This window comes from Hordeum vulgare, chromosome 5H, assembly GCF_904849725.1.
Source record: "Hordeum vulgare subsp. vulgare chromosome 5H, MorexV3_pseudomolecules_assembly, whole genome shotgun sequence".
In the NCBI taxonomy this organism is placed as follows: domain Eukaryota; kingdom Viridiplantae; phylum Streptophyta; class Magnoliopsida; order Poales; family Poaceae; genus Hordeum; species Hordeum vulgare.
This window is the reverse complement of record NC_058522.1, coordinates 491,776,648-491,791,023: the sequence shown is the minus strand read 5'-3', so window position 1 is coordinate 491,791,023 and position 14,376 is coordinate 491,776,648. Positions and strand designations below refer to the sequence as shown.

Below are 14,376 nucleotides of genomic sequence, written 5' to 3'. Positions count from 1 at the left end.
CAGGAAACGGTCAGGTTGTCGTACTTGCTCCCGCAAAACCAGCACTCGTCTGCGGTTTCTTTTTGCCTTTCCACGCTTCCTTGTTCAGGGCTTGCGCCCGGGACAGTATCTGAATGGACCTGCATTGTACGGCCATGCTTGAAAAAAATAAATCTATATCTATCTATACCTAATAATAAAGCGGCTATTGCTTCCGTCGAAAAACCCACCACGGCATTTTTATAAAAAGCCCCTGTAATTTTTGTTATTCAACCCGCGCTCCATCATTTATCTGCAACACAAAAGAAAAAACGATTCGCTGCAAAAATTATACCCGTACGCACCGCCTCCTCCCGTCGACCCTGGGCCACCCTGGCCTGTGCCCAGGCCGCCGCCACACCACTCGCCGCCGCGGCCGACCTCAACCGTCACCGCTGCCGATCTCAACCCACCCGCCTCCACGGTCGTACCTCTCCCGCTCATTGCCCCCGTTGCGGCGCTCGAGCGCATCGCGTCGACCCTGGTCCACCCTGGCCTGTGCCCAGGCCGCTGCCACACCACTCGCCGCGGCGGCCGACCTCAACCACCACTGTTGTCGATCTCAACCCACCCGCCTCCACGGCCGACCTCAACCACCAGTGTTGTCGATCTCAACCCACCCGCCTCCGCGGTTGTACCTCTGCCCGCTTGCTGCCCCCGTTTCGGCGCTCGAGCACAGCTTCTGGATCAAATCAACGCGACAGCTACAGTGACTGGGGATGATGCGTCTGCTCGACGTAGAACGGCGGCGGCGCGCGGATAAGGCGCGGCGGAGCGAAGTACTTGCAAGTTGAGACGGGCCTCCATGGCTCACACGGGGAACTCCGAGGTTATGGCGCGGCAACGGCGACTCCTTATGACCAGATAGAGGTGTCTAACCCTAGCTCCCCTCATCGTATCCCCTCCTCCGGCAGGAACTCATCATCTGGTGAGATCCCCTCCCCATGCCTCCAACCGTGTGCCAAGCACCGACAATAAATTTTGTTTTGTGGGGATTTGTTTGCTGATGAATGAATGTATTGAATGTAAGACTGCATTGTTGTAGAGACAGAGAATGGAAAACCACCTTCAATTTGTCATCTAATCCCACATTCTCTACCTCATGAGTGAAATAAGATAACAGTCCATTGATCAATTCACGTAGCCTCTTTGTTTTGCTTTGCTTGTCCCGCTCAATTTCTCATCATGGTGGAATTAACAATGGACAGGTTGATTTCTCAACAAAATAGAATAAGACTGACCACATTAATTAGTTAGCTTATTATTTTAATAAATCAAAATGATTATAAAAAGATTAAAAGCGTGTGGTATTTTTTTTCTGTTGCAACGCACGGGCTCTTTTGCTAGTTTAGAGCCAAGTCAGTTACTCCCTCCGTTCCTAAATATATGTCTTTTTAGAGGTTTCACTAAAAAACTACATACGGCCATGCTTGAAACTTATTTTGCTTTGTATGTAGTCACTTAGTGAAATCTCTTAAAAGACTTATATTTGTTCCTAAATATAAGTCTTTTTAAAGGTTTCACTAGAAAACTACATACGGCCATGATTGAAACTCATTTTGCTTCGTATGTAGTCACTCAGTGAAATCTCTTAAAAGACTTATAACAGAGGGAGTACATTCAAGACGAGCATGGCTATTGCTGATGGGCAAATAGAAGCAAATAACTGAATAATGCTAGTACTGTAGTGAAGTTGTGAAGTTGCAAAGTACTGTATAACCAAAAAAAGGGGGAATAGCCAAGCATATACTGTCATGCAAATATTCGGAATGGAGTATTTCTCTTCCAAGTACAAGCAGAGAATTTGAGAAGGTAACAGCCAACTGCTGAATGTAGGGCGGATTGTGAATTTATCTGATGTTGCTCCGAAGTATTTGCGGGTGTGCCAAGGACAAATGAAGCCTGGCCTAAAAACGAGCCACTTACAGAACTTGGCATATCAACTCTAGTAATAATTATGCTACAGTATCTCTGGGCTCAAAACTGGCATGCAAATATTCAGAGATTTATCGGATCAGCTATACATGTAGTATAACCTTTGCCAAGGCCATGAAAGGTCATTCACGAGTGATCAACAGCAGCTCTTCCTTAATCATCACAGACAACGGGGAGGATGGCAGGTTCCGATTGACATGGGAGTTTAACCATGACTCCGTGTCACTTTGTGCTTGCCACGGCTCAATCATCGTTGTCTTGGTCGTTTCCATCATGGTGATTGTCCCCATAGTCGACCCATGGGAGCAGTGATTCCAGGAAGACTAACGCAGCATTGCGCCCAGCAACTTCACGGGGAGCACGGAATCTCTCAGGCCCGGCTTCTTGTTCAACAGGCGGCATATCATGCCCCATTCCTGGACCAACCATAAATGGCCGCAGTTCTTCTGGAGGGAGCGATGGTGTTGTGTCGGAGAAGTCTGAAACAAGCAGATGAGAGTACCTGCAAAGTAGGACACGGCTTATCAAAATATTTCTTCAAGATCGCCTGGGGAGCCAAGACCCAAAAAACAGAGCATATATTATTAGATCAACATGGTATGAATAGGAATATAATTAGTACAGCTGGCACAAACAGCTTGTCTTTAGTTTCACTTTCATGTAAGTACTCCCTCTGTAATAAAATATAATAGCGTTTAGATCACTATTTTAGTGATCTGAACGCTCTTATATTTCTTTACGGAGGGAGTATCATACATGACTAACACCACAGATCCAACAGTGCTGATAAACTGAGAAGGGGTTGGTGAGCTAAACCTTGAATGCTATACTTCTATACGGCCTTTAAGATGGATGCAGAATTTACACCTCAAATTGCTATTCATAGAATGTAATCTGATTGGTTCAAAGATCAAACTAAACCAAGCTTCAGTTGCCAGCAATTTAATAAAAGGAAGAAATAGGCACAAATCAATTAATCAAAAAGTACTGACTGAAAAAAATGGAAGACATAATCAAAGAGGAAGGATTGACAGAATTCCAAATGGCATGCCAAGATTTCGGAGCAACTTACTCATTCTTTTCTGAAGAGAATGCCTCTTTCCTAACACATGCCCAGTCCTGGGCTTCTCTGCTATCCTGCTTTAGTGATTCAATCACCAAAAGAGCAGCTTCTTTGAGTAAGTTCTGAAGTTCCGGGAACCTCCACATGATATAATGACGCTCAACATATATGTTAATCACATGCTCAAGTGATGGGCTTCCTGGCTTTGCTGATCCAAAGAACACATTCTTGAGTATTTGGGTCCATGAAGAGTCCTTCAAAGGAGCCTTGTCAACAATCTTAGAAAGCACCAGAGGGTGAAGCATCAATGCTTGCTTCATGAGGTCAATAGCTGTTGACTTGTCAGCATGATCAGAAACATCCTCAGATGCCGCATCACGTTCAAGATAAAACCGTGCAATGGCTAGAGAAAAGGAGAAACTAGGGAACAGCCAAAGGGAGTTATCACACTGGTACTCTTCAGCAAACTGCTCTAACCATTTGTGCTGATGCGATCTTAGAGCAAAGTAATCAATGCAAAACAGAGCACCCTTGGGGTCGTCAGAATCCAATGACAAAAGAAACTTGCAGGCCTCTAAAGCTGAACGGTGACAACCACGCCTATCCAGGTTTTTCATGTGACTGAAAAGGGCTGTAAAAAATGGCTTATTTATGTCATGGCCGTATTTCAACTGGTAGTTGCCCTGCAGTGGATTAAACAATGGATGCCAAGCACACTCCAGTGCAAACAGACACTTCTCGACAGCGTCTGCTGATGATTGATGTTCTCCAGAATATTTGAACAGATCAGCAAATGTCAATAACGAGTCTGGATGGTAGGGGTATTTTGCTAATATAGCGGCAATGGCATTGAGGTCATTGGCTGATTTGGCAGCTTCAAACAATTCCTGCACATGGCTGACAGAAGGATCATATTCGTACCTGCAAGCATTAAACAGCATGGTCATTTAAAAAAGTCATGAACTCTAGAACAGATTTCTGCTAAACTACTTCTGAAATTTTACTACACCTGAAGAACTACGTAAGCTTCCTATACGAAGAACATACAATGAACACAATGGGAAGCATGAGCAGTACAAGTAATGATTACTTGTACACTGTGCCCAAGCAAATTAGTGATGAGCCCAAATGATGCCAAGCCAAACAATCCAAAACATGCATAAATCACAGTGAATACACTAGATCCAACTCGAGACAGAAGTAATCATGCTCTGACAGACTGGTGTCCTTAAAGGCCTATTACCAAGAGATCAGTGCGTAAATGCTGTGGAGCGATTAACCTTTGCATGAAAGGTATATATAGCCCTCCAAAAGAATTGCCTACTCGCATGTTCAAAGAAACTCGACCACTAATTATGGATAATGGATGAATACAAAATGTTCTACTAAAAGCATCTCCACAAAAGAGCTTGGAAGAATAATTTTCTTCTCCGTGTTCAACCAAACTTGACTACTGGCTAAGGATGTAGGCGGACATCCCGCATAGTCCCACAAAATCAATCAGCTAGTACAAAATAAACTAACTCTATCAAACAAAAGCTACAACTAACTTTACTCATCTTGTATACGAAGCGGGATGGATCCGGGCGCCGCTCTACATCCCTACTACTGGCTATGGATGAATCAAGAAACGGATTGTTCTCCGAACATCTCATCAAGAAACTACCTAGTATTATAACTGTTTGACATACAAATCTATACCATATCACGATGCACACTGCAGAGAAAAGGATATATCCTCACCTGAAGTAATTTAAACTGCCCTTTGTCTCAACAAGATTCATTGACATTGACTTATCCCATGGTGGCCAGAAGCCAGGTGGAGATACAAGGAGGGTTCTTCTAGGATTAAGGGCAGCACGCCTAACACCACGCACTTGCCTTGAAGTGCCAGGCATATTCCGCTGGTTTTCAAGTGAATCAACTACCTTTGATCCAAAAATGCGCCTCATCTCATTTTCAGCCTTGAGATGTTTGGGATCAATTGCAATAACTGAGGATGTCCCGACAGCTGTTTCATTTGTCTCAATCTCCTTCCCAGTTGCTCTGTCATTTTGATGAACACTTTTTTGCATGGGCTTCTTTTCAATAGCTAGATCTTCCAGAATTGAGTCAAGAGATTTCTCAACCCTCGACTTCGTCGAGACTGGTGGTTCCGCCTTGCCCTTTTTCTTCTTCTTCTTTGATTTCTTGTTTGTTTCAGGAACAGCACCGTTAGGCTTCTTTTTCACAGATTGTTTTTGTTCTGTATAACTCACAGTTTGATCAGTATGCGCTTCATCTTCCTGCAGTGGGGTAAGCACATACATAGGATTAAAATCAATTCATCAACCATGACTGTATAATACATAATTTGACTAGGCATGAATGAGGTAGTGCTACATCACAGGATCTGGATAACTAAGATTTGTAAATATGCAACCAACTCTGTTTCACCTTATCATCATGATTCTAGACACGACTTGAGCAATCCCCTAGCAAGCAAGCACAGAACCAACTCCCAATCAACAAAACGGATGTCATCATGTCATATTACATCCTACAAGCTGCTCCATCCAGAAGGGTAGACAAGTAGCAGTTCAAGCGGGGACAAAAGTATTGACCAGATTGCAACAGCAATCCAGTGCAAATGATTCTAGACGATAAGCAACACATATTAGGCATCTTCCCCGACACTAATCATCATCAAATCTCAAAATTCTCGCACGACCACAAGCATGGCCTCGCCTTTACTCGCATCCTAGATTCCAACCAATTTATTATCACTGGCACGGGGTAACACATGGCAACACGAGCGCAGATAAGCAATGGTTCAAAATCTAATGAAACCCTAGGGAAGAGTGTCACGGTGGGGAGGAACGGACCTTCTCCTCTTCTGGCTCGTCGTCGTCGTCGTCGAGGAGGTCGAAGGGGTTCCTGGCGGCGACGCGGGTAGGGGAGGCCGCCTCCTCGTCGTCTTCCTCCTCCTCCACCACCACCACGAGGCCTTCCTCGGCGGCGGTGTCCTGCGGGGAGGCCTCCCTCTCCTGGAGGACCCGCCGGACCAGCCTGCCCGACATGTCGACGGCTGCGGCGGGAGGGGCTAGGGTTTGGGCTCGGCGGCGGGCCGGGCCGGGCCGGGCGGCGGGGTCGGTCGGTCGGTCGCCAAGCGAAAAGGCGAGAGAGGGGATTCGAGATGGCGACGAGGTCACGAGGACGACGAGTGTTTTGCTGCCCTTTCCAGGGTTCGGGAGAAGGCAGATTTGCGATTTCGGAAGACGGGAGGGGCGCTTCTGGATAGAGTTTTGTTTGCGTTGTTGCGTACGTGCTCTTCTTTTTTCTTTTCTCCCGACTGAATTGTAATTCTTGTGATCCTACCAGTCGCTTCCGTCGGCTGCATTTGGATGGAAGGAAAAAACCCTCTCATGCCTTTAGCTTAGTTAATTGTTTTTCTAGAAAATGACCTAATATTAAATAATACATATAAATGATTTGAATAAACATTAGTAGAAACCCTTGATTTTGTGAACACGTTTTTTATCATATAAAAAATATGTCCGTGCATTGCAACGAAGAGAAAAAAAAAATCTTGCAACATAACAATTCTAGCACCAGGTTGCACAATTATGCTTGTGTGTACCAAGGGGAAACATAAATATTTATTTACCTTCAAAAACTGAAAAATTCAAATGTTTAAACATTTTATTAAGTTGGAACATTATTTAAAATTACATTTTGTAACACGTGTTTTTTTTTAAATAAATTCTCTAGGCGCTGGCCCAAAACATACACATATATGGACTGCACACTTTATTTTGGGATCTAAAACATGGTTGCATGCTTATGCCTATGAGCATCGTACATGGGCCTATATGTCGCTGCATGTCGAATACCAATGATTCAGGATAATAATTATGTTGATTAAGATTTGACACGGGCCTACATAAGCAACGGGTAGTAAAGATTTCTAATGTATTGATTTACATCGTATCCTACTAGCAAAAGGACCCATGCGTTGCAACGGGAGAAAGAAATACCACACGGCACACGCTCTTAATTTATAAAAAATGTCTATAATTTAAGAATTTATAGTTACGATACAAATAAAGATGGTCTTATCCTACAAAAATGCAGTTTAAAATTTCACAGGTCTTCTATTTTAACACGGCTTGCATATAGATTTAATACGTACAAAGAATCAGTCAAGTGACCTTCAGTTTCATATCTAATCCTGATTTTGTTGACGTGTTCATTCCCAACCCGGATGAGTACCGCTATGAAAGAAAGACGAATAATGACTTATTTATTAAGATTGCACCCTAGATAGTATTTTTATTAAACGTTTAACAGATAAAATAATATCATATTTAAATTCTACATATTTTTCTAATCAAATTCCATGTATAATATGTTAAATTTGGAGTTACGGTTTAAAAGATATGAGTATTTAAAAATATATTTAATATATACTACGAGTTTAATGTCATAAATAGTAAGGGCTTTTTTGTAAAATCACCTCGGTGGGTTTTCCGACGGAAGCGATAGCCTCTTTATTATTAGGTAAAGATATAGTATTTAAAATAATAAAATAATGACATATTCAAACTCTACACATTTTTCTAATCAAATTCGATATATAACTTGTTTAAATTAGATTTATGGTTTAAAAAATATTATGATTTAAAATTACATATTTATTCTCAATAGACGTCGGAGTTATTAAAATTATTTAACACATGTAAAATAACAATATATTCAAACTCTACACATTTTTCTAATCAAATTTCATACATAACATGTTTAAATTAGATTTACGGCTTAAAAGATATTGTTATTTGAAAAACATATTTATTCGGAATAGACTCCGGGGTTATTAACACATATTTCAGGGGGGTTTACGCAAAAGTATATAAAACGATTCGTTGTGACTAAAATACGGACTGTGGGTTATTTAGCGTCAATGTCAGGGGTTTTGTGTAAAATACGAAATAACGGTTCGGACTCACTTAAATACGGACTGGGGGTTGATTAACGAAAACGACAGGGTGTTTTTTGTAAAATGACCACGACGGACGACAGAAGCACTATGTGCTTTATTATAGGGAGAGATTGGAACCGGATTTGAAATTTTGGACAATGGGCATTTTGCCTTAGAAGCACGATACGGACGTAAACGTTCGTACACACATCATCTGAAATAAGTCGAGGAAAATACGATCATTCTATGCGAGGTTAAGAACTTGAGGTGGGTGGGCAAGTTCCATCGTAAGAATCTGGGGGGGGGGGGGATGTGAGAATAGGGAGTATTGTGAATCATTACTAAAATCTTGATATGGTTGATCCTCGGAATGAGATGGACTTAAAAGAGGATGTGGAGCTAGGGATTCTTCCCCGTGAGACTGTTCAAATGCTTCAACTTTGAGGCTTGAAGAGGTCCTTGTTGGACTCAGTGAATCAGGCTCGGGAGGTTCTAGTTAAGAATACTAAGTGAAGGCTAGTTATGGCATCAAAATATGCAACGAGAGGACATGGTAATATAAACATCATGGAGAAAGCTGCTGCATACAAGATAAAAAGGAACCTAGAAATTCCTATAACATACAAAGGTAAATCATTCCCTTCCAATGATCATATTAAGTTGATTGATCAAGTTTCTAAGATTGATCTGGTTACGGGGAGGGATGACTCTAGTAAACTTGATATCAGTGAAGATTTAATCGTTAGGGAACAAGAAAGTTGCTTAGCTCTTGCTAATGATCATCCTGAACTGGTCTTACTTGATAATTTGGATGTGGTTCGGGAAAAGTTAGTTGGTACTCCAGCTAGGGTTTCTCCTTCTAGAACAGTGGGCACTATTGTTATATTAGGGGCTACTCCTACTGTCCATACTAAGGGTAAGCCTTGTGGCTTGTCTCACCCTTTTAAGATATCTTAGTTATGATAGGTTTGATTTGAAATATTAGAGGTATGGGACAACATGGTAAAATTCAGTGCCTTTGTGATGTGATTGCTAGAGCTAATCCTGATTTTATTGGGTTCCAAGAAACTAAAAAAGAGACTATCTTTGAGGGTTTACTCAAAGCCTTAGATATGTTGGGAGATTTCATGTGGCATTTCTTACATGCTGATAATAGTGTTGGGGGTATCTTACTTGGGTTAAAAAAAGACTTATCTGGAATAATTGGCTTTATTAATACTAGATATTCATTTTAAGCCACTGTCAAGAACAAAAATGATGGGTTTCTATGACACGTGGTGGTGGTTTATGGATCTGCTTATCCTGAATTTAAGATGGATTTCATTTCTGAACTACATGATACTCTTTGCTCTGCTACTTATCCTGTTTCCATTTATGGTGACTTCAATTTAGTCAGAGGAGATGGGGACAAGAGTAGTGGTGTGGTTAACCAGCAAATCACTTCTTTATTTAATGATTAGACCAATAGATGGGCATTGCGTGAAATTCCTGTAGCTAATAGGAAGTTTACCTGGTCCAACAATCAAGGCAATCCCGATTTTGCTGTTTTGGACAGAGTTTTCACTTCTGTGGACTGGGATGCTCATTTTCCTATGTCATCACTGTCTACTTTACCTAGGGTAGGTAGTGATCATACTCCTTTGGTTTTTGATACTCGTGCCAAGATTCCCTGTTGCTCCAAATTGTTTAGGTTTGAGAAATGGTGGCTTTCTCAGCCTGGTTTTAAACAAATTGTTGACAAAACATGGAGTTATGTCTCCTCTTCCAATGGTGTTGTGGATAACTGGATGACTAAAATGAGGAACTTAAGGAAAAGGTTGAAAGGCTGGAGTGTAAATTTGGAAGGAGCCATGAAAAAAAATCCCTCCTTGTGGAGTTTGATATATTGGATATCTAATCTGAATTACAACAGTTATCTGTTGTTGATTTTGATAGAATGAAAGAGATTAAAAAAGAGCTTGATGACATCTGGAGAAAAGAAGAGACTTTCTTATGGAGAGATCTAGAGATAGAAAAATTCTGGAAGGTGGTCGTAATAATGCTTATTTCCATGCTCTTGCTAATCATATACATAGGAAAAAACATCTTTCAAAGCTGGTGGGCCCTCAGGGGGTGGTGACTTCTACACAAGATATGTTGAATGTAGCTACTTATTTTTACAAATATCTTTATGATTTCGAACCCAAACCTGATATCCATTTGGATGCTAATTTTTGGTCACAGGATGAGCTGATCTCTCATTCTTATAGAGTAGACCTTGCGAAAACCTTTTCGAGGGAGGAAATTAAACAAGCAATCATGAGCTCTTATAGTTGTGGAGCTCCTGGCCCTAATGGACTTTCTTTTTTATTCTACCAAAAGTTTTGGGATGTGGTTAGGGATGATTTTATGTGGATGGTGAGAGATTTTGAAGCTACGACTTTAGATTTTCAGGATAAATTTTGCTATTATCACTCTTATCCCTAAAACTCCTCATGTTAGGGAGATGAGGAATTTTAGACCTATTAGTTTAAGAAATTGTGCTCTCGAAATCTTCTCTAAGGCCATGACTACAAGGGTTTCTCCTCTCAATGACAAACTTATCTCTAGGAACCAGCCAACTTTTATTAAAAGGAGATTTATCCTTTAAAGTGTGGTGATGGCTCATGAAGTTATTCACGAGGTCCATAGATTTGGGTCTCGAGGTTTGATTTTGAAACTATCCAGAATCGCGAATTTCTCCATCGTTCCGCCGCCGCAGCGCTTTCGAGACCGGGAGCGTCAGGAAACCTCTTCCCGGCACCCTGCCGGAGGGAGGATTGACCTTCGGGAGCTTCTCCACCGCCATGGACACTTCCCGGACGTGCCGTGAGTAGTCCTCCTTGGGCCATGGGTCCATGGCCAGTAGCTATGTGATGTCTTCTCTCCAATCTTGTGCTTCAATGGTTAGTCCTTGTGAGCTGCCCTACATGATCAAGGCATCTATGTAATTCTCTTGCTATTGCTATGCTCGGTTTGTTGGGATCCGATGGATTATGAGATTATGTTCAGATTGTTATGAGTTATATATTTGATTATCCTTTTATATTATGTTCCTTAGTGGTTCATGCATGTTCTCCGTTGCTTTTTATTGCTTTGGCCAAGTAGTAGATCGTAACTCCAAGAGGGAGCGTTATGCATGATGATGGGTTCATGCCCCTCGATGTCTAGCTTGAGTGACAGAAACATGAGACTAGGGGATGTGCTTGTTGCCACCAGGGAGAAAACAACGGTGCTTGTGACCACGGTTGCAAGGATTGTTTACCTTACGCATAGTTCATTAATGCAGTTGTCCGTTGCTTTGAGTTTACACTTTGGGTGTGGCTCGCAACTTAATACCGGAGAGACGTTCTGGTTAGATATCTCAAGGTGGATGATTAGTAAGTAGATGCTGATGAATAAACGAACTACTTGTCTTGACGTACTGCCCATTACTATTGCACCTCTAACTATCAAGTAGCATAATTAGCATTGCGGTACGATCATAATTCTGTCAATTGCCCAACTGTGATTTGTTTACCCAAGCATATTTGTTTATCGTCTTTTGGGAGAGAGACATCACTAGTGAACATCATGTGACTCCGGTCCATATCACCATCATTGTTTACACCTCCATCATTTACCGCTTTCATTTACTTTTCCTTTGCAATCACTATTACCTTCCCGCTTGTGTTTTGATCCTTTGCAAACTACAAGGCCGGAGAGATTGACAACCTCTCTGTACTTGTTGGGAGCAAAGTTATTTGTTGTGTGTGCAGGTCCAGTCTTCTGCTAGCACTAGGCTGGAAGACACCTACTTGTTGAGCCTAGGAGTCCTCTTGGTTCGATAAACCTTACAGTCTCCGTGTAAGGGAAATCTGTTGCTGACTACATCTCAACCTTCCACTTGGGGTAACCAACGAGTGGCGAGAAGTATATCCATCAACTCGTCATCAAGCAAATTTCTGGCGCCGTTGCCGGGGACTCCAATCTTCAAGATAGGGGAGTTGCACGCTATCTTTTACCTTTGCTTTTTAGTCTTGTTAGTTTGCTTTCTAGTTTTTGCTTCAGAGTCTTATAGCAAAAACCACAAAAAAATAGTTACTTTGCCTTGTTTAGTTAGTATGCCTAAATCCTTTGCCTCTAGTGTTGCACCCGAAGGAGAGATCCTCACCTTCAAACAAAGGGTTGGAGAAAGTTTGAAAGATGCTTATTATAGAATAAAAAATTCTCAATATAGAGCCACCAAGAAGCAATCCACCAATATTTTGCTTAGAAAATTTTAGGTTGGTATTACTTCTTGGCATAGGTTTGTTCTAGACACAACAATAGGAGGGAATTTCTTGGAAGCTCCCGATGGGAAGGCTCTTAACGTTATGGAAAATCTTGTTAGAATCCCACCTATTGTTGAGATAAAGGATGATATCACTTTATCTCATTTTATGAGTAAACTTGAGAAAATAAAGCTAGAGATTCCAAGCATGAGTAAAATTAATGAAGTAGATCGTAGGATTCAAGGGAACTTAAATAGACTTGATAGCTCCATGAACGAAAATTACAAAATTTTGGAGACCCTTAAATCCCATGATGTGGATCCTTCTAGGATTGATAAGATCGAGGATATTTTTGAAACTTTAGGAACTACTCTATCCTCCATCAGGACTAAAAAGGTAGACCCCCCGCAAGTAAGGGACCTAGGTTCGTTAACGTACCCAAGGTTCCTCAACCCAAAACAAGTATACCTATTTCTAAGGGTGTTGAAACAGTGAAGACCTTGGAAAAGATACCTCTCTTAAATAGAATTAGAAATGAAATTCCAATTGGTCTTACTACCTTTGCTTTTTCTCCTAGAAGTGTTGACACTAAGCCTCTCTTTGAGAGTCCTCTTAAGACTAGTTGTATTATTGAAGAGCTCTTTGATGATCTTGATGATAGTTCAATTGATACAACTTGATCTTCTTGCATTATGCCTAGCTCAAAGGCATAAAAGAAAGCGCTTGTTGGGAGGCAACCCAATTTGTTTTTACTTTCTGTTTTAGTGCTCTTGATGCTTGTTACTACTGTAGCAACATCATTGTATCCTTATTTTTAAGCTTTGTGCCAAGTTATAGCCTCCGATTGCAAGAAAGTTCAAAAATTGTGACATGCTGTCCAGAAACAGATTTTGTCTGCTTGACGGAACAATTCGCCAAAAATCACTAGATCATCTTTTTGATCTGAATGTTTTTGACAGCATGCTCTATATAATTTCCTTTCTGGTATCTGTTCTGAGTTTTTTTATTTGAGTTCCAGAAGTGTCCCTAATAAATTATTTACTACTTGTTGTTCTGTTTTTCACAAATTCTGCCATGTTTTGTGTTTCCATTGTTTTGCGAATCCTAAGCTTGGTTTTTATTTGCAAAATTCTTTTGGAAATGATGAGAAGAAGTATATTTTCATGAAAATATTTATTTCCAGCAGGTAATGAATTATTTTATTAAGGGTACTAACCACTCTAATCAGCTTATGACGAGTTCCGTATGAAGGGAGTTTTCAAGTATGCGATGGGAGAGATGATGAAAGAAGATGCATGAGTGTCAAGCGCTCAAACTTGGGGATGCCTCCATGCACCCCAAGAAATATTCAAGGTTACTCAAGCGTTTAAGCTTGGGATGCCCCCGTGCATCCCCTTCTCTATCAACAATCATCAGGTCGTCCATCTCCATGCTATATTTTATCACTTCATATGATATGTGCTATGCTTGGAGCATCCTGCTATTCGCTTTTTAGTTTTTTTTAGTTTTGCTTGCTGTTCGTAACAAGTCGGAACCTATCCTACCTTGTTTGGGAGAGACACACGCCCCATTCCACTCTAGAACACAACATAGGTTTTCATGCTTATTCTTTTTGTGTGTTCTTCATCTTTTCGTAGCTACTGTCATGCTTAGCTCTTAGTTTTCATGCTTATCATTTTAAGAGCTATTATTTAGGTTGATTTTGGAACTCTCTTGAGTTATCATGCTTATCTTGTTTAGAGAGTTGGCTCGTTGCACTGAGTTGTGTGTCTTGCATGGAGTAGGTAACTGAGGTTGCTATTTAAGTATAGTAGTAACCTGCAATAGTTTTGAGGTATTGATTTGAGTAATGTTTGGACTATTGGTGCCAAGATCTTGATCCTATTAGTGATAGGTGTCATATTTAGGGAAATCCGTGTGTTTTTCAAAAACTAAAAATTACTTGAGAACTCTAGCTACTAAATTGATCGCTAACCTCTGGAGGAGTTGGAATATATAGAGTACCCTCACGTTACCATGAGTCAAGGATGCGCAAGGATAACCAAACCCCCAATCACTCCTCCTCGGGGTACTTGTCTCTTTGTGAATTTCCTAACTACATAGAGAGTTACCGATAATAAGTGTATGAGTTC

General features: G+C 41.1%; 1 protein-coding gene across 1 annotated transcript; it reads right to left on the bottom strand.

Annotated features, from left to right (window-relative positions):
- Positions 1-1,753: 1,753 nt before the first annotated feature.
- On the bottom strand, positions 1,754-6,227 carry LOC123399896 (transcription factor 25). The gene is made up of 4 exons (XM_045094280.1): positions 5,881-6,227; positions 4,760-5,301; positions 3,026-3,937; positions 1,754-2,455 (listed from the first exon to the last, which is right to left on the bottom strand). Exons 1-4 carry the CDS (start codon positions 6,073-6,075, stop codon positions 2,197-2,199), a joined length of 1,908 nt encoding a protein of 635 aa, XP_044950215.1. The 5' UTR covers positions 6,076-6,227; the 3' UTR covers positions 1,754-2,196.
- Between the last annotated feature and the right edge of the window lie 8,149 nt (positions 6,228-14,376).